Below are 21,617 nucleotides of genomic sequence, written 5' to 3' on the forward strand. Positions count from 1 at the left end.
GGAAAACGCCGTCTAAATGGCTTCACCTGTGGTTGATTGGCCTTATGCTCGTGTGTGCACCACTTCGTGAGGGTAACGTATGTGTTGCTGTTTCTTCAGGCTTCTTTGTAACGTTAAGATTTTGGCTAATGACAAAGTACTTTGCAGGGTGCAACTCTGTGTTTGGTATTTTCTCCGTAGTAGTTGGTTTGTTTACGCTGTTTGTGTTCCTCGTCTCGTTTGAGGGAAATTTAAGATAACTACTTATTTGTGGACAGTGAAGTAAATTGAGATACCCCTCTGTGTATAGTACTTTGGTGCATCTTCTATTTTATATGAATATCTTAATTGAAAAACCGGTGTTCCAGTTTAACTGGTGATATTTGTTTAAGTTTTCGCTAGCTTTGCTCCGGATGTTGCTAACATGTTGTCGGTCGCAGATTCGTCATTTTCCGCTAGAGGAGCTACCGTGTGCTTGTTTAGTGTGACGAGATATTGAAGACCTCGCCGAAAAACACATCACAAGATAAAATGCATATCCGTTTCAACATCACCTGCAGTCAACAACCCGAAACTTGCTGCACAATTAATAAATAAATAAATGTTTAGCGAGTCCCACGACGGGATTCGAAACGATAAAACTTAAGCGACATATAAACCACAACCAGAGGACTGTGCTACGAAGGGAGTTTAACCTACTCTGATTTGACTCAGGTTATCAATGAAAGTCGGGGTTGACAAACTTAGTGCGCGTGCATGAAACGGGCGTGCACCGTATCTCTCAGATGAAGAGCGCGCGTTAATTCTGTCGGTTTACGGTAACGACACACTGTAAAACCAACAAAGCCAGGGAGACTTGTCTCATGTTCTCTGGGTTCTTAATCTGTAATATGAGATGTAAGGACACGGAAAATATGATAATTTTTCTGATACTTGGATTACAGACAACACGTGGATCACATGTTTGAAAATGAGCTGTTACACTCTGTTAATGATGATCTACCTGGGACACTCAGACTGTATATGTATGAATGTAATGCTGTTATGTTCAGTATGAACTTCATGTTAACAGTATTTCAGCCTCAGTGGAAACTGAACCTGGATGAAATAGAAACAGTGATACACATTCATATTTCCCATCATTAAGACTGCATGTTTTGGTATGTAGTCTACAATTACAACATTGTGTCGCATTATATTGTCTTATATTGAAATCGATAATATGCAACACTAATGATGCTAAATTCTGCTGCTTGACTGTGAGAAAAAAAACTGAAATTGAAAATGCGGAGATTAAAAATTACCATTTATTGGTCCACATACCTCTACCATCCACTACATACCTTTTTTTGGTGGGGGTGGTTGTCAGGGGGTGGGAGGCACTGACGGTGTTTAGACAACCCCCATCCTACGGAGTCAGCCTCTCTCTGTCGTTGTGCCAGTATCGATTGGTTTTTCCACCTGTGGGGCGGTACTTAGAGAGAAGTAACACCAAGTTAACCACGAACATAAAGTTTAGAGACGCAGCAGACCCTGGGTAAAACCTATCCACCTTTCGTAGTACAGGTTAACCGGGAAGTTACACCTGACGTCACTAAGTTACTCCTGAAGTTACCCTGATAAGCCAGTAACCTCGCTTCGTAGTACAGGCCTCATGTGTCTTCCCCATTAGGCCACCGGGCTACCAACTAGCGGCCGTACCTTCAATGTATAAATCTTGGTCAGTGTGTCAGCTGTTTAACACCTGTTATTGGTTCATGAAACACGCCCATGTCAACTGGTGATAGTCACAACTTAACATATACAGTCCCTGTTTACTTAATAGTGAGCATCAAAAATGTGAAGGATACACAAGCATGGCAACCTCAAAGGAAAGTTCTTTTGGTTTTTGGTAAAAAGTGGACAGATATTGTCCTCACAAAACCAAACACACAGCTTGTGACTGACCGTGAGAAAGCATCGCTCACCCATATCAACACAGCGGACTCTCATGTGGCGTTCATGTGTATAAAGTAAGCTACTGTGCTTTTCATCTGTCCTCGGTTCACATAAACACATTGCTGGATTTGTTAAGCTTCCATGTATCCTCAGCTTCTTTCTTGCTAAAGTTGGCAGATGTGATTTTAAAGGAGGAGGTGGATGTTCCCTCAGATGAGCAGGAGATCAGTCCTCTGAGAATGGACACAGCCCTAAAGCTCAGCAAGGAACCAGGCTGGTTTATCATTTTACAGTGGTGCAAGTGCTCGCCTGTTTATTTCAGGAGATTACATGACTATAGTCAACACATGATTTTTCTGAACTTTGTCGGATGTGTTGTCAACATATGTGCAATGGATGAGACAAGTGTGGAGGACCTGAAATTGATCAGTGCCATGCATGTCATTTTTAAGCTTAATTATTTTCTGTCCGGTTGAGTGTAGGCTGCACACCTGTTTGAGTTTATACAGTGATTGTGTATTTCATGTTGAATGGATTGTCTGTGCTGAAATATTGCAAAGTTTTTGCTATTCTCAACTTGCATTTGATAATTTGATGTCCACCATAGAACATAATATTTATGTTTTTTAGACTGTATCTATCAAGAGTTGTTTCTTTTAAAATTTATTATAATTTATAGGATTATTAGCATGTGCAGTGAGGCTGTGTGGTAGTAATAGCTCACCATGTCGAGTTTGCAGCATACAAAACCAAATATCTACTAAGTGGGGGTTCAAATCCTGATTGTTCATTTTTAATTCCTACTGACGGTTTATATCGTCTGAAAGGACGATTTATGAGGCGGAGAACTAAACGTTTGTGCTTCAGTAAAGACACTGAATTAAATCTGCAAGCATCTTCTCTCCTATTGGAATAAAATGTTGCATCCAAACATTAGATACAGGCTCCCCTAATCTCTACTCCCAGCAGAGACATCGTCAGGATCTTGAAAGACTGGGGAGTTAGTCCAGCCCATCTACATTTTCACCGATAAATGTGTCTTCAAGTTTTTTTCAGAGTAAGATTAAGATATAAGACACTGCTTTACTGAGAGCTGCTATGAACATTTGTAGTGTTGAACTTAAACATGATTCTGTCTAAACAAATGTAAAAGATATTATGTGGTGCACACTAATAGATGATTATCGTCATGTAATCTCCTGAAATAAACAGGCGAGCACTTGCACCACTGTAAAATGATAAACCAGCCTGGTTCCTTGCTGAGCTTTAGGGCTGTGTCCATTCTCAGAGGACTGATCTCCTGCTCATCTGAGGGAACATCCACCACCTCCTCCTTTAAAATCACATCTGCCAACTTTAGCAAGAACGATAAAACTTCAAATCCAGCAATGTGTTTATGTGAACCGAGGACAGATGAACAGCAGTCACTTACTTTTTACTTTTTGATGCTCGCTATTAAGTAAAAAGGGACTGTTTATGTTAAGTTGTGACTATCACCAGTTGACAGCTGACACATTGACCAAGATTTATACATTGAAGGTAGGGCAGCAGGCAGACCGGTGGCCTAACAGGGAAGACGTCTGGATGTGGTTTATATGTCACTGAAGCTTCGAATCCCGTCGTGGAGCTCACTAAACATTTATTTATTTATTTATTTATTTATTGTGCAGCGTGTTTCGTGTTGTTGAGTGCAGGTGATGTTGAAACGGATAGCGACGAGGTCTTCAATATCTCGTCACACTAAACAAGCACATGGTAGGCTCCTCTACCTGAAAATGATGCATCTGCGACCAACAACATGTTAGCAACATCTGGAGCAAAGCTAGCGAAAACCTAAACAAATATCACCAGTTAAACACCGGCATTGCACATGTGGGGATCCACAGTGACTGTCTGTCGAGTATCAGACCTATAACTTCGGTGCGGTGTGTTACGCAGGGTTCACGTCTCGGCACACTTGTAGCTATGTTGTCACAGTTGATTTGTTTACACTGTTTGGGCCGTGCCTCGTTATATTGTTTAACTATAACAGCATTTTTGTGGACGCAACCGTCTCTAATGTCAGCGTAGTTCCTCAGGGATTGGAACGTTATTTTCTAATCTCGCTATCTAACCTGTGTCAACACATAGTTAATGGTTGCTTTTGTTTAAATATGCTGAATGGTTATTTTATAGCATGTTGCTGGTCGGCCGGTATTGCTAAACCGGCTTACTTATTTAGAACCATTTTGTTATTTTGGGATAGTGTGATTTTAACGTAGTAGCCTACTATGTTTGTTGTCTTACAAACTGTACGCTACAGTAAAGTCACTGAACATCACATCTGTTCCTTTATTGTTTCTTGAACCATCCTCTCTTTCTTAAAATCTGGAGAGGAGATGATGAGGTCCATAGAAGATCAACAAAAACATGGGCGCAGAGGCCGTGCTGTTTGTTTCCACAGCTGACAGCCCTCACTGTGCAGTCTTTATGTCAAACATACAGGTATGTCCCATTAACTACGTAAATTAGCTACGTATTGTGAGAATGTGATGAAACAATCATTTTGTTATTTTGGGATACTTTGATTTTCAGTTGGTACTATGTTAGTTGATTTACGTAATGTACACACAGTAAAGACACTGAATATCAGATCTGTTCCTCTAGTCTGTCAGTAAACCATTCTTTGTTAAAATAGGTAAAGTAAATGTAAGTAATAAAACTGTTAATTAAAGCAAGTAGTTGAGTAATTAAGAGGTAAGTAACAAAAATAGTTGATAGTAAGTAGTTGAGTAATTAAGTAATCGAGTAAATAAGGTCATTGAGTCAATAAAGCAGCTAAGTGATCAGCATACGTAAATAAAGTAATTGAGTAATTAAGTAATTGGGTATGTTTTTGTCAAGAGTTTTGTTTACTAGCCACTAAAGGACCAGAAGACTGCAGTGGTAGCGTGGTTGTGCAGTATGGGCACACAACGGGGTGGTGTCAAAGGAAAAGAAATATCTGTTATTTCTGGCTCTTTCATTGCAGATGACTTGTCTTCTTGGTTTTTTTCCCTCAGTATCACAGAGAGCCATGAAGAGGCAAGAAGCGGGCTGTGACATGGTTTCCATGGGAGTACAGAGCTGTTTGAAGCCTTGCCATAGCCACTTAAGATACCTCCTGGATTTCACTTCCTGTCTGTTCTGCCAGGCTCTTCAGGATCTGCTTGAAGAACAGGGCTGTGTCTGCCGGGAACATTCTGCCCCATATCCTTCAGCATGAGGCGGAATTACTCAGCATGTAGCTGCCAGTGCTGGTCACATAGTTCAGAGTAACGCTGATGACGATGATGATGATGTCAGTTCAGCAATAGGTTTCTGATTCTACTTATTTAAATCTTGACACACCAGAAAGTAAATTACTTAATCTTATATACTTAGTCAACTTTTAGAATTCTTATTGTCTTTGAAAAATAAAAAAAGTACCCCTCATAAAAATATTAGTTTTAAAAGTAAAAATTAAGTGCAATATCTTAGACAATAATTAAGCATTTAAAGACAGTCTGATGCAAACTTCTTCCTGTATTTCTGTAGTATTCACATTATTGCTAAAGTCTTGTTTGTTGCAGTCATTTTTAGCATAAAATGTCACTATATATTACCCTAATTGCAATGTATTATAGAGTTGCATAAACCATCTTTTCTGGACCTTGAAGTCCTTTCATTCTTATTGAATTTTAGTTAAAATAACTGACAAGTTAATTAAAAAAAAAACATATGTGATTTTTTATTGTTTTCCTTACAGCAGTTAGCAATAGTTTAACTATAGCAAGCCAAAAATAAATACAAATTTTAAATAATTTCAACAATGTGTTTCATTCAACAGAGCAACAGTAGCATTTCACATTAAGAGGGCACAAAATCCAACACACAGCCATGGCTTCCTGTCTGAAGCTTTCACCCTAGAAGTGTGGGGTTGATGCTTTTTTAAATTTTATTTTTATTTTTTTGCTTTTTTTTCTGTAATGATTCATTTTTCAATGTCAAATTCAAAAATCATACATTTTTGTCTGTAAGGATTAAAAAAAAAGATGCAGAGAGGAAGCCACTGTGGTAGTAATTGGACTCAGCCCAGCAGAAGCAGTTAGGAGACAGTGTTTAGCATGCGGGGCGAAACATTAAGACATGAGGAAAATACTACAAGCAAAGTGCATAAATATTCAAAATCAAAACTGGAAATAACAGACCCCTAAAAAGCTACCATCGGCACGCTATTTAGAAAAATCTCACTTTTGAATTTTTCATGTACAAAGAAAAAAGTTTTTGTTGTGTATTTCAAAAAAGGGATGATGTGACAATTGTAAGTCACGTTTATTTTCCCTGACAGATGTGAAAGCACGAGGCAACTGAGGCAACAATGCCCTCTGTTATGCCATTCTAAAAGAGTCCAGCTGTCCAATCAGAAATCCTCTCCAGCCTGTCACACCACCCATTCACCAATTGCTGATGAATAATGTACAAGCACACATACTGTAATTTAACGTCCATCTAACCCAGATCAGCCATTGCCTCACACCGTGGCATCTGATCTGTTCACAGAGAAGTCGTGTGGACAATAGTCGTCAAAATGGAAGAGGATCCAAAAACACTTACACTCAAGCATACACACATACACTCGCACAACCAACCTCCCCTCTACACCCACTGTTAATTCAGTGCATTCATTTGTCATTCATCCTTGTCCACTTTTTCATTTCCCTTTGTGGCTGCGTTGCTCCCATGTGCTTTTGGCAGTTGTACGGAGGCCTGGCAGGGCCACATAGTCTTTCTGGAAGCGAGAATTAGGTGTCCTCTGCCGTTTCCTCTCACCCTGCGTGGTAAAGAAGGCATCTTGGAAACGCATGCTTGAGGCTGTGGACTAGAAAAAGGGAGACATGGGAGAACACCAATGAGTAAATAAGAAAATGTCTCAGGTGGCAAGAGAATTGTAACTTTTCATGCCTTAATTAAAGTGCCAAACTTATGTCTTTAAGTTTATGTGTTGCCCATTAAGTCTAATACTTACAAGTCTACGTTTCACCTTTTTAGGCAGGTCTTCGTCTAAAGTATAGACATCCTCTCTCTTTGCCAGCACCTGAGACCCATCCTCAAACTCCACCTGAGACGACATGAAAATATTCAGCACTTTCTATGCAGTTTAAATAAATGAACTGTACATTCATTCAAACGTTAACAATGTGCTACTGTCATTCACCGTGCGCACAAACGTTAGGTATAATTCCACTGGGTTCTTCATTGTCCTTTTCCTGTTTGGACACTATAATTCAGAGAAGAGAAGTGTTGATAGGCTGATGTGCTTTTCAATTATTACCACAGGCTCAGAGTAGTAAGCTTAATGACCAGCACTACACAAACACACACACTTATTTTTGCATTGGGTTTTGCTTCTCAGGCAGTCTGTCCTACCCCTCTTTTGGGTGAAGTTTGGCCTGCTTGCACTACTAAGGTCTGGAAAAAGTATTGCCACCTTTTCTGAATTTTTTACTTAAAAAGAATTGATCTATTTTTACTTCGTATTCTCTAAAACATGCTACAACTGAATATCAGTCAAGGAAAAGACCAATGAAGAACTGTTCTTTTTGGTGAAGTTAAACATGATTTTAGGTACAGTTAGTGCATCACAAATGCATTGGTTTACACAACATCTCCAGTGACTTCATACCACTTTTGTTATGGAAAGCAAGATAATCAATTCCATTATGTCATTTATTTGATGATAAATTACAAAGACGGAAACTAAAACTAACTCAACATTTTCAAATCCATTTGATGAAACAAATATCAACAGCTCTGATTACACAGTATGAAATGGCAGTGTGAAAAAAGAGGCCATTTTTGTGTCATTTCTGCTCAAATTCAAATGTATGAATGCCATAGAGTTCTAGAGGTGAAACACAGCCTGAAACCATTTTATACCTAAACACACCTTGACAATGGAAAGTTCTTGTTCAGCCTTTTTATAAAATCTGACCTATCTTGTGAGTGTGTGCGTCACAGATGCATTTGTGCATAACTAATGGTTGACGCCCAGCTCAACTAAATAAAGCTTTAAGTGGAAGCCGCATGACTCTTTGCTTGGTGAATATTTCAGTGAGTTTGAATAATGCAGATTGTCACCTCCCTTTCATCCTCCTCTTCTCGCTCTCCTCTCTATCTCTCTTTCTCTCCCCATCTGTCCTCACTGTTTGAACAGCTTTTCCTTCATATATATCTGTCTTTTCATCCTCCCATCATCTTCCATCTCCTCTTCTTTAGTCACCATGACTTAAGCACCTCCCTCAGTCTCAAGTGTCCTCTTTCTTTTTCTCTCCCCTCTCCTCTCCATACATAGACCCATGGACCTTGACTACGTCAGTGCGGTCACGATGATTCTGATGCTGAGGGAGTTTCAACAAGTTTTTGCTCTGACCTACAACTGCTTGCAAGTTTATTCAGCACTTAAAGGTAAAAGATTAAATCTGCACAACTGTGTCAAGTCCATCTCTCCATCACATATTAACAACAACTGTCATAATTACAAATGTCTGTAGTCCACGTATGTGTACCTGATACATGTAGGAGACGTTGGATCCCAGGTATTTAGCACCATAGAACAGCCCGTCAGGCCATTTCACTTGAACAGCTTCTCCAACTTCAGGAGGACCCAAGTTCACACAATCTCTGCTCTAAAATTACAAAAGAATAAATGATTGGTTGTGTAAGTGCTTAAGTGTTTGTCAAAATGGCCTGAAAAAGAGAAGTGTCATTCACAGTGGATGGTTTGATGTTGAAAAAAAGCTCCTCTTAGTTTTAGGATTACTGTTAGAATTAGGTTAAAATCATATTCAGACAGCCTTTCTTTCTGCCTTTCCCTCTGCACTTTGATAACCTCACCTGCCACATCACTTTACGCTCAAAACAAACTTCAGTTTAATAGGAAATTTGACAGTTCTGCTATGAAAGTTTCAAACTCGCCATAAAGACCTTAAGACAAACAAAAGCACATTCCTCACTGTTTTAAGGCTGACATCCAGCCTCCCATGCAGTCCATCGTCAACACTTAACAACCCACAGTCTGAGTCTCTCTAAGGTGCTGTAAAATGCAGCCACATTTTCCACAAATAATATGCATAAGAGCTGATATTTTTAAATAGATCCTACATCTTGCTGGTTAAAAGTTATGGTAAAAATTACTGTTTCACATTTGAACAGTAAATAATGTTGGAAACATACAAACAACATGAATTAGGACATGAAATGATCCCATCAAACTGTGATGAATCAAATGGTGTAGTTAATGAGTTTTATCATTAATTTGTATACAATCTACAACATCATAATAGTTTCAAGGTAAAAATTATTAAATTGTTTTATTTAAAGTTGGAAAAAAATTTGAACAATTTGCTGCACATCTGAAGAAGACTAGGTCAATTAAGGCTGAGGTTCATATAAATTAATGGAATGTCCTCACTAATACAGTAACACACAGAAGTGTGTGGATGCGTTTGCCATAGCTACTTCTCTTAAACAATGTTAAGCTCACCAATGGAGACTTAGTCATTACCATAATCACTTGAACAAATCCATGAATTTCAACTCATCAAAAACGGTCATGTCAGTGATTATTTGCTGCTACCATGACAACTCAGCACTCCTCTGATACTCTGTTTTAATTTGAATGGCCTTTTCAGAAATCCATGTTGTTTCATTGGTATTTGCAGAAGGGCTCAGAAAAATGATTTTAAATCACTCTTGATCACATTGGCTTTGCAGATGCACAACTTAGAGTAAGATATTAAAACAAGCTTAAAGGTAATCCCTCATGCAATGACCATGTGAGAACCAGTAATCTTCACTGCAAAAAAAAAAAAAGCTCCTTTCAAATGAGAGGGTTTTAATATCTGACATGACCTCGCACAACTGGGAAGTGACCTCTTGAACCTGTGTCTAATTAAACATATTCTCACCACTATATCCTCGGGGTAGGTATCATTGGAGAAGGAGCCGTCATCAAACATGACCTCGTAGAACATCTGGGAGGTGATCTGTGTGACCTTGGAGCTGTAGTAGCGCAGGTTCTTGTGTTTTGGAGATCACTGTCTGGCCCAGTGAGATGGACGCTTGGCACGCTCGCTGCTTCTAGTAGAGAGAGAGCAGGGAGCTGCAATTAGACTAATGTATGACAATTAGTAAGAGTATAATGTCAGATTAAACTAACATCATCATTCTGATACCCAAATGACAAAAAACATCTAATGGCATCATGCAGTTAGTTTTGGTTTCATTTGTCCAGGTTTTGAGCTATGTTGCCACGCCAATACAATAGAGGTGACTGTAATATAGGTTTGTGATGTTCACAGCTTTGATAATTACATTTAAAAAATGTATTTTTTTTTTTTTAAACAGTACTGTCTTTTGAGAAACACTGACCTCATAACTCTGGATAATCCACATCCTTTACACTGACACTACTTTGTACAGAGCAAATTGAAACTGAGAAAATGTTTTTGGGATTTGAGTGAATTGACCCTTTAAGACAAAGTCTCACAATAAAGCAATGGAATAACAAGAAATATTTCAGCTTTTTCTTACAGTTAAAGCAAGAATAATGAAATGAATCAGTGGTATAATAGAAAGTCTATTCACAATAAATTCCATCAATATGGGTATTTTTATTTTGATTAATCCATTAAATCACCAAGGCAACTTTAACTCTTTGTGTACAGCCACTCTATGATATGAGCTATGAGTTCAAGTTTAAATTTAGCACAATCTCAAACATAGTCGGTAACATTATAACTTAAATGTGTTGCCCCATACAAGTCAATTAGAGGAACCAGAGAAAACATTTTTTCAATATTAACACCAGGAACTAATTTCCTATGACAGACAAGGGAAAAGTGTTATTTTATGCAGCTTTCACTTGAGGTGAGAATTTTCTACAGCAATACACATGTCTTCTACAGACTTTTGTTCATGTTGTTGTCTTTGTTGTACAACAGATCACTCTATTTTAATTATTGCTGATAAGGTGCTGTTAGACAGACAAAAGTGTTGTATCACCCCTGATATCATACATACGTTCTCATTTGTAGTAGGCAGCCTATTACAGGTTTGTTTTTAGCCATCAGTTGTTACTTTGTCACTGATATTAGCTCAATGTTGCCAATTAACACCAGTCCTATAACTTACAGCTGACGAACTCCGTGACTGGTGTCTATGGCAGGTGATTGACACAACATATGGCCAATCATCAGGCTCCATGATTACACCAGCAGCATGGGCACAGGTCACATGAAAGGAGGTGGGACACCGGCCACATGAGCACTGGATGCAAGCGCCTGCCTGCCGCTTCCCCGCACAGCGTTTACGACAATAGATACACTTCTGTAAACACAGACAGAGCAGAGCAAACCGTCAACACACTGACCAATCAGAGCCTGTATTTGCTGAGGTTAGACACAAGCTGGGTCCAAATTCTTAATAATACAGGCAAATAATATCGACATTTCAGTAAGTGCAGTGTTGGTGGGCAAATTAAGTGAACTTGTTCCCACAGTAACTACAGATATGTTTTATGAAGGAGCTCAGAAAAACAGGGCTTGTGAAAAGCATCATATTAATTCAAAATAAAGAAAACAAGTTGATATTTGTAATGCATAGTAAACATATAATATGAAGAATAAAATGTAACAAAAACAAACAAAACCGCTGCAGTTAGCAAAGCACATGAGACAGCATGCTGTAGATCAGCAATGAGCTCAGGCTTTGACACAAGAGGAGATGAACTTGGTTCCACATGAATTCCTCTGTGAGCTCAGATTGTTGCAGCGTTCTGCCTGTAAGCATGATATTTTAAGTTCAGTTAAATGTACAGGGTGTAACAGATGCAACATTATTTTCAACAACTCTGCAGTATGAAATAGGATCCAAGCCAGGTGATGTATTTATAGCAAAAACAACAAAAAAAATCAGCATTTTCTAGAGAACTAGTTCTCTACTAGTTTTCTGTTGATTAAATGCCAGTTAAAGAGGGAAAAATTATGAAACTGATTTAAATTAAGTTTATATTATTTACACTGTTTAAGCCTGAGGTAATGCTAAATCTGAGGACTAGCCTGACTAGAACCAGGATAGCCTGGAGGGATAGGTTTTGATGGTAACTTACTTAATTGTTTAAGTCTCCTTTATGAACCAAAATGTTGTGTAAATAAGCCTTGTTTACCAGCTTAAGTGTAGTTGAACTGGTAGTCTTGTTTTATGAAAACCCTCCCGCCAATTGACAGTTTCTGAATAATATAATGACCAACACAGCAGGAGGACAGGCAATCCATGCCAGTCCGATACCAATGTATATTTTTGATAATTTCATGATTAAATATGTTCTTAGCAAATGAGGAAACAAACATTTCAACACTCATCAAGTAAGTACATGACCTTCTATGACATCAAACCAACTGTCATTCAGTAAGTTTGTTGCAGTGAACGAAACCTGACATTATTCAACAGTGTAGCCTTTGGAACAGAGTAAATAAAAAAAAAACCTAAGTAATTTAAAATCTATATTTCCACTTGAGAGACCTTGAATGTGGGCTCAAGAAAAACAGCAACAAAATAAAGAGAAAAGTCTGCTAAGTGAATCATTGCTCGGTTGTGGCATGAGCCTCTATCATCATTTAAAACCATTATGTGCTCCAAATAATCATATCTGTGAAATCTGCTAAACACACTGTTATTGGATACGGTGGTGTAAACAAAACATAGATACAAGAGTATAAAATGAGGAGAGGGAGCAAAAGCCCGGTCGTAACAGTCAACAGAAACTTGTTATTACACTCCTACAATACAAGGAAACCCTCAAATAAGACCAATCAGATGACATCATATGAGGTTTCCACAACAAACCAGTGCTGCTATGTCTATGTTGTGGTATTTTTTTCCCCCTGTCTGAGGTCTGTGAGCAGTACACAACTGCACATTGGAGGGCACAATACACATAAACACATCCTATGCACAAACACTGCCATGCATTCATGCACAAACACACACTCATACCTAAATTTTTAAGACTATCCCTTGGTTTTCTGCACCAAACAGCCCATCAAGTCCATTTCCTCTACTGTGACATCTCCCCTCTCCTCCTCTCCCACAAATCCTTTGCTCTCCCACTAAAGGGAAAAAATGACGACATCCTCCCATTATAACCCTACTCGCTCCCCATTCCTCTTTCACCCCTTTCGCATGCCTCCCATCTCACTCCATTTCCCTCACTCTCGTCCTAATAAAACACCCATCTGTGCTCTCTTTTTCGCTTCACTTCCCTGCCCTGTCTTCCTTTCCCTTGCAGTGCAGTTTCACAATCTCTCTGAAGGTAATTTATTCATTAATCTAATTCCTGGGGAATCCATACTGAAATATCCATCCATGTTGACAGATAATATGTCTGTATATAGAAGAACTCCCTAGAGGATGTGCCTCAGCAGTAAGTGAACTCAAATGGGGATTAGCTGGTATGTAAATACCAATTCTAGCCTGTGGAAGGGACTGATGACATGTAAACTGTCATATCATTATTTTATCATGTGAAAAGAAGAACTGGGTGTGTCTTAACAGAATATGTGGGAGTACAGTATTAAAAAGGACTTGATGTTTCAGTTCCATGGTATATATTAAACAGGAAATGTTCATGGCCCCAGGTAGAGTAGGACTGCGTTTGATAGGTAGGTAAGAAGGTGATGCTGTGGGAATACTAAACTTTTTTAAAAGTCTCTGTCCTTATCTGGCAAGTCTCTGAAATAAATGCCCTTTGTTCATTTCTTTGAAAAATCAATAGCTGATCTAATTAGTTAACCGAGCCAGCATTAATTAAATTTAACCTCTCCAGCAGGGCTGGCTTCGCCTCTACAATTATCAGCTTAGCCTACTTAATTCACATATCAGTTGAGGATCAGGAGGTATTGTGTACAGAGAGACTCTCAGAGAAGTCCTCTTTTCTTCTTCAATCCAAAAGGAAATGTGAATGCTTAATTTAAAATGGGTGATGAAAATCCTTAGCTTTATCCCGTTTTTTTTTTTTTTTTTTTTTTTTTAATTAATGAAGCTTCTATTGCTTTGCCGCTCCTCTATTTCTGAACTGTGGGACCTTTCGCTCTGTGCTTTTCTTGGTGACTTACTTGGCCTACATTTCATAAAGCCTTTTCCCATACCTCCTCCATTATGGACAGCTCTGCACTGACGAACTGGCCTGACTGTCTCGTCCACCTATTGAGGCCAGCAAGACAAGATTCTGACTGGCATGCAACACAACCTGTGGGTGCGAGGGCAGAGGTACGTGAGTGTGTATGTGTGTGTGTGTGTTTGTATTCGGCTACATTTATCAGTGGAAAAACAATGTGTATGAGAACATGAAGTAGTGTAAATACATCATCATAGTTTTAATGTTTCACTGTGTCTGAGTCTGTGCGTGTGTGAGTCTAAACCACTTTCCTGCCTGCCTTCTCTGGGGTATATTTGGGTGCCTGTGTTGAACCATGCGTTAAGAACATTCCCACAGTAAATTATGAATGTGTATGTGTGCGCGCCTGCGTGCATGTGTGTTGTGTGATAGTAAATTATGAATGTACTGGGCTGCTGCAGGGGCAACGGGTCCAATGCGAGCTTTAAAACACGCGGCTCACGCAGCAATTATACAAATGATGAAGTGGACAAAAGAGAAAGGTGTACCATCCACTATCGCCCTTCATTTGAATATCACTCAAGATAAAATCTGTATCATCGTAACATAAAAGTTTTTTCCACTACAGTATGTGTGAAGGGACTCACTCTGTGCTGCGTTCCATGTTTTACCTTAAATTAGACCTCAAAAGAGGTTGTTTAAAAGACGCCCATCTGTTTAATTATCAATCGAAGCACAGTCCATCCAAAAAGTACTTGTGTCAGCATGTTAATTAGTGAAAAACTGGCAGCAAAAAGTGAAGACTTGGTGTTATTATGTGGTGTGAATAAACAGATTGCTGTCACAGACATATCTTCAGATCAGATACACCTTCCAAAGGGGAGAAATTTACAGTACTTACAGTATACTTCTGCTTGATTTTTAAATAATCTGCCTTCAGCTGCATTGCTGGAAAGAGTGCATCTGTAGTGTTAAGCAAAGACTGGTACTGTGACAAACTCAGCATTTAACAGCTGAAGGAAGGAAGTGCTGTTTTTTCTAACGAAATTTAGATCATTACAAGATCTGAAACATTGTGGCCATCATCGGGGTCACATCAGAGGCTTTTTATGGGCGTCCCACCCGTTCCAGTCTGGACTACAATTTTCACTTTGTTCAGATTTTGGCTCGAGGATATGGAAACTGACTTTGTGGTTTGTGCTTTCATATCCAAATGAGCTTAATTTCAATGTGGTGTGAGGAGATATGAACCATATCCCTGTAAATACCCTGTGGGTAATGTCACTGTGTCCACAAAGTTAGTGTCCCGTTCAGTGACAGTGCAGTAGTATCCCCTGAACTGTTTTCGGGTAAGCACTCGTAGGAACATAGATTATTAGAACTAGAGCTGCAATGATTTGTCTATTAATCGGTTAGTTAGTAATCGAAAAATAATCAGCAACTACTTAGCATGCAAGACATTTGGTTGGACAAAACAGGACAATTGAAGTCGCCTTGGACTGTAAGAAATTATAACAGCCACTTTTCATAATTTTCTGACAATTTGTAAGTAAAATAATGAATTGATTAATTAAGAAAATAATCACCAGATTTATAATTGTTAGTTGCAGGCCTAGTTAAACTTAAAAAATTAAACTTGATAGTATTGTGTTATACTGAGAGTGTTTCTAATATTAATTTGAATTATTGTTCAGGGTTGGCATTTCTTTATGACATGCTTTCATGTCACTGTTACTTGTTACTTTGAATTCTGAACTTATAGGAAACAAAATTGTGTTTTAGGGAGTCCCAACTCATATCCTGTTCAATCAAATATCCCCCTCAAACGGCTTGAGCTTCCCCTTAAATGTAATACTCACTGCTGAACAAATCATGTAAGCTGGGAATGGAGGGCAGTATTTAGGGCAGTATTTATCCGTGTTATGTTAGGATGTACCTCTCCAACAATCCAGTTTCTGCTGAGCTATCATGGTGCCTGCAGCACAGGGCTAACTATAGTGGCAACATGTCAGGTCTGCTGAGACACACTCCAGCTTTTTCATTAAGCAAACACACATACACACACACAAAATTAATGCGGAAATGCATGCACATACACAGGCAGATGGGACGCATACCCACACATGTATAGACAAACGCCCGCACACAGGCGGCCCTACACATACAAACCCTCTCTCCCACCCACCAGTGGTTAATTATCTAGCTTTGATTGCGGGCATGTTCGTCTCACATTGTTAATTAGAACTGTGAACACTTCATTAATTAGACCGAGCCAGTCCTCAAGGACCTGGGGAATTCCAGTACTGCATCTGTGTGAGTGTGTGTGTGTGTGCGTGTGTGTTTCCTCACCAGTTTATATCGCTGCATGGGGATCCTACTAGTGTCAATGGGACTCCTCTTGGCTTCATCGCTGAACCTCGCCTCTGGCAGTGCTACTGCACACATCACATGGGCCCATCTATACATGCACGCACGCACACACACACAGACAAACAAATAAATACATTATAATGATTAAGACGCACAGACGCTCAGTCATCTGAACTCTAGAGATCAGAGATGAGTACGCAGAGCTAATCACAGAACAAAAGCTTGTCTCACTTGTCGTTTTGGGTTTTCTTCAGTGCTCCACCTCTGAGGTTACAGAGACAGCATTCCTGAGAATACAAAAAGAGAGACAAGTGAGTAAGATAGTGAGAAGACACTTCATCCATACGGTAATATCCTTACACATGCTTATGTGAACACCTGTCACTGTGTGTGACACAAGGTCAGATTCAGGGAAAATCTGATAATGACACAATGTAGTGTGAGGAACAAATGGTAACATCTCCTTTGTAAGAAGAACAGGGAGGACAATGGGAAAACATGAACTTTTTAAAATATTGAATAGCAAGATTAATTAAATGCACAATCAGGTGTGGGATCACTTGTTTTTAAGATGTACCTTTAACTTAAACCTGTTCCAGTGTGTTCTCCTCCTTAGTAAAGCAAGGTGATGCACACGAAGCGACAATACCACAAGGTTACATCAAATAGCAAGATCTGCTTTGTGAGGGGAACGGTGAGGCTTTTGGGAAAATGTGGCCTTTAATTAAAGAAACATTAGCACTAATAACATACTTGATATGAGATAAGTCTAGTTGAGTCAATGAGCAAGAATTACTGTTTTTAATCACTAATGTTTTTCAATAATCCTCCTATGTATAATGTGTATATAATTAGTCCTTCTAAGAACCTATTGTCACAGAAAAAAATGTCTTACTGCTGTAAAGCTTCCTTCTGTACAGCGATCACACGACCACTGCTCACTGACGTCATCTGCGGCAACACCATAGCAACCTAAAGGTGAAAAAGATGAAAGATGAAAATTAAGGGAAAAGGTGAAAATGTATGGAAAAGTAAAAATGTTCGTTCTTGCTCAAATACTGTACAACTGCTTTAACATAACCTAGTTGCATGGTATCAATGAAGCATTCACAGAAAACAGCTATATTGACAGCAAATGGTAAGTCTAACATCAGTTATGAAAAACAGGATAAAATGCCACATTCACATTGTTTCCAGAGATTCTTGACAGAAAGGTGGTATTGTTCCATGCAGAAATGCACAGCATTGCTGACTAAGTGGAAACGGAGATCTTTATAGTGTGAAGGTCTGTGTCTGTGTATGGGAATGTTGGTCTGGTTGAGCAAAAAATGCAGACAACACAGGAGGAAGAGCTGCAGTACATCTGAGCGTCTTTTAGAAATGTATCTGTTTGTGTGTTCATCCACACATCAGAGCACTTTGAGCAACAGCAGCCATGCAAGTCTTGCACTGGCATGACAGTACGCTTTAGTTTCAGACACCATCACTTTGTAACCCATACGACATGGCTGACAGACACCGCAAAACACAAAGTAGTATGAAAAACAGCAGCCACTTTTTGTAAATATTGTTGTTTTGTTTAGTTTTGGTTTGTGCCCTTAGTGTGGCAGAGGCACACAAATGTTTTGTAGAAAAAAATAAATTGTGGTGGCTTCAAACAGAAACACATTCTAAATATGAAACTAAGACAAATGTGATTCTTTTCAAAGCTGGCAGCTGAGGCTGAGGCTTTAAAAACATAAGCTGGGGGGGGATTTTTATTTGTAAGAAACACTTAAACTCAGTATATGAGTGTATGTCTCTATTCTTTTCCCCCACTATCCATCACAAAACCAAACATAAAATCTAAGCTCACCTCTGTTTCCTCTCCCAAGTTCAAATAACAGTACGTGGGGAAAGCAATATCAACATGTACTTATTGTTGGGTCTCAAAACCAAACTTGTGGCTTTTTCATCAGTGTCAAATGACATACACTTCACATCCTACTCCCACCCTTCCATACCTCCAGTCCACACTCTCACACAAAGCAAGTATGTACATGTGTTATACATACAGCATACAGCACCCACGCAGTCCATACAGAACACCTACACTAGACCCCATCCTCCAAGGTAATACATGAGGTGGGATCAGAACTAGTGGCAAAGAAAGTATGAGGGATTGAAACTGACTTAGGGAGAACCAATGTCATTTCAAAGCTGTGGATTCAGGACAGTCTGAAAGACTTTGAAAAGTAACTGTGTGCGTGAGTGCACAAGCACATGTCTGTAGAAGACTGGCTGAAGGCTTAAGATACTGGCAAAATGCGTATGGATTTGTGAAAAGATCTAGGCCTGTTAAAGTGTATGAATGAGGGATTGAGATAATGTACAATGCACTGAGTCTGTGCGTCCCGTGGAACAGAGAGGCTCCAGAGTGTATGTGTGTGTGTGTGAGGGCTTGTTGCACTGGCTTGGGGCTTTTGGACAGGAAGTATGTGTGGTGAAGACAGAGGATTCACCCTCATTCGGCTGACGAGGGAAATAAAATACTCCAAACCACAGGAGGGGGGGGGGGGGGGGTATAGAGAGGTGGGTGGAACATTGAGATGGAGTGAGTCAGGACTTAAACCCACTGACCCTCATACAGTGACATCAGAGAGACAAGCACAACATTTAGAAACAAACAATGTGGCTTGGTGTGGTAGGTGGTAAATAGATGCTATGAACTTAAGAAACTATAAACTATACTTGCAACACCAGTATCATCCTTAGGACATGCCACCCTCTCTCTCACACACACACACAAACTACTCTTCCCTTGTGCATACATACTCGCATGGACTTGCAGGCAACAGCCCTGGCAGTAGAGCAGAGGGGAGGTGCCATCTTCCTGCAGCAGAGGGTTGGTGGGAGTTGGGGGGTAGTTCTGCTCCCGGAAAGAAAAGCAGATCTCTGGGACGAGGGGCTTGGTTCTCCTCAGACCTTGACAGGGATGTGTGGGGCCCTCCATAGGGGAGGAAGATTTGGAGGTGTCCTTAGCAGTGGCAGGCCTGTTATCCTCTGCTTTGTCTTCAGGCTACGGAAGAAAAACAATGGGTGATTTTCATGTTCTTCTTAAGAACTTATTTGTAATATACAGGGTGGTAGGTAATAAAATATTTACACATAAAATTGGGTTAGTTAAGGAGTCACCTGTAACATGACATTACAGGGTCTTTAGTTTTCCCTTCAGTGTAGGAGTTAATTGATGTTACTGAATAAATGATCAGGTTAGCAAAATCTTTTTTTTTCCCCCAGTTGTCACACTGTGCACTGAACTGATGAAATTCAGCAACAGTAAATGCAGCTCTATGTATAAAGACTGAAGAGTTAAAACCTTTTAAATACAAAGGGAACTCTCTGAACAGAATTTAAATTACAGAGGAATCTGTGTGTTCGCTGCAGTTGGGCCAGCGTGTTCATGCTTGAGTCTATAGATATCCCCATGTGGGCTATCTTGCTATACATATATTCACTAATGGAGCCATAATGCATTTTATACACAAGCATCCACCAAATGATACTTGTATATTTGTGTGAATACAAATTTACCTGATAGTATGGCATGAAGAGTGTGCACACCGCACAGTATGGTTGCAAGGTGGCTGCATGAGCGTTGTACTCCCTCTCAGCTGTGAAGCAACTCTTCCTGTTCTGCCACAGGTAGACGAGGGGCTTCGCCCACACTTCCATTTCCTGCTCCTCCTCCTCTGCCAGGCTTGCTTCAGGGGGCTCTAAGTGGAGACAAAATAAAGCCTTATAAACTTGCAATCACTTATCTATTCAACTGGTGCCTCTTTTATTGTAGCCTAGAAGGTGATTCATGCAATACCAAGTGCAAATCCCTTGTCTGGTAGTTTGTTAATTAAGCCTATTATGAATTTGAAACAATTGTGTGATCTGAATATCAAAACCACAGCGTGCATCATTCTCACAACTTACTTCAGCAGCATTAATAGACTTGCTGCTAAGTCAGATCTAATCCTTCCACAGTGGTGACAATTTCCTCCAGTGACTTGAAAATTTTTCAATGAATAGGCGCCTGTCTGTTTATAAAATTGCCCAAAATGATTAAGAGCTCTCATCATCATAAAATAGGCTTCTCACAGCCATGGTCATTTCATGGTCATTTCTTACTCAGGGATAAACAACTAAAATGGCTGCTGAATTATTCATCCTTTTTCACAACCATGGAGATGATGAATGTGACTCTGTGTGTATATGTGCATTAGTAGTTGTTAATGGAGGGCCCTCCCTCCCAGCCCGTTAAAACCATGAAAACAAATAGAGTATCTATCACTAGGTCATTTTACTGTGGTAGGCCTGAGAGTTAAATCTGTTTGGTTTATGTGCACATTGACGTCAGAAGAATCATTTGGGGGGACATAAAATGTGAAAAATGAGGAGGGGAAGTGGGGACCGCAGAGCGGAATGGTTCAATGGTTATAAAAAGCTACACTGTGGGAGAACACAGATGTTACCTGACATTACTTAATATTTAAAAGTTTGTTTTTAAATTGTATTATCACCGCAATCTTATTCTTTAGAATAATTAATGGCTAGCTGTACTGCCCTTTTTACAAAGAAAATGTCGTGGTTTTTAATGAATGAATGTTCAAAAAAGGGTTTTGGCCTACAAACCAAACTGGTCTGAGAAAAAAAGTTATGGTAACTGTATTTTGGTTTACTGCAACGCAACCAACATAAGTCAAAGGATCATGGTTTCTGGCATAGTGCCACCCACTATGGAGCACCAACCACAACTGGAAATGCCCCTGGGTTTTAATTGAAATGAGCATGACTCTTGACTTACAGTAGCTGAATATGTCAGTGAATGTTGAAGTCTTTTGAAGGCCAAACCTTAGTGAAACCTTTAAATGAACTGTATCAACTGTGTGTGTGTGTGTGTGTGTGTGTGTGTGTGTGTGTGTGTGTGTGTGCCCACCATCATCACTGGTGGCCTGTTGTTTGACAGCAGTGGGTACAGCCCTTGCAGTGGGTTTCCTGAGTGGGTGCCGCCAGCTCTTAGTGGTCCTCTTCACTGACAGTGCAGGGTACTGGCATAAACAGGCATCATTGGAAGGCGTTAAGAGTGCAAATAATCTGTACTGGTATTAAACTTGAGCAAAAGACT

At 39.6% G+C, this 21,617-nt stretch overlaps 1 protein-coding gene and 1 long non-coding RNA gene across 2 annotated transcripts in view; one reads left to right on the forward strand and one right to left on the reverse strand.

The window, feature by feature from the left end:
* On the forward strand, positions 1-6,199 carry LOC108896427 (uncharacterized). The gene is made up of 2 exons (XR_001963114.2): positions 1-77; positions 4,959-6,199. It is a non-coding gene; the product is annotated as an uncharacterized LOC108896427 (long non-coding RNA).
* Positions 5,643-21,617, reverse strand: part of kdm4c (lysine (K)-specific demethylase 4C) — a 27,303-nt gene continuing 11,328 nt past the window's right edge. Inside the window, 12 exon segments of the mRNA XM_018695552.2 lie at positions 5,643-6,796; positions 6,944-7,036; positions 8,484-8,603; positions 9,885-10,004; positions 10,006-10,056; positions 11,110-11,304; positions 16,442-16,550; positions 16,694-16,749; positions 17,358-17,434; positions 19,277-19,520; positions 20,036-20,217; positions 21,429-21,540. Coding sequence (XP_018551068.1) covers positions 6,629-6,796; positions 6,944-7,036; positions 8,484-8,603; positions 9,885-10,004; positions 10,006-10,056; positions 11,110-11,304; positions 16,442-16,550; positions 16,694-16,749; positions 17,358-17,434; positions 19,277-19,520; positions 20,036-20,217; positions 21,429-21,540 — 1,527 coding nt within the window. The 3' untranslated portion in view covers positions 5,643-6,628.

Source organism: Lates calcarifer, linkage group LG5, assembly GCF_001640805.2.
Source record: "Lates calcarifer isolate ASB-BC8 linkage group LG5, TLL_Latcal_v3, whole genome shotgun sequence".
NCBI lineage: Eukaryota > Metazoa > Chordata > Actinopteri > Centropomidae > Lates > Lates calcarifer.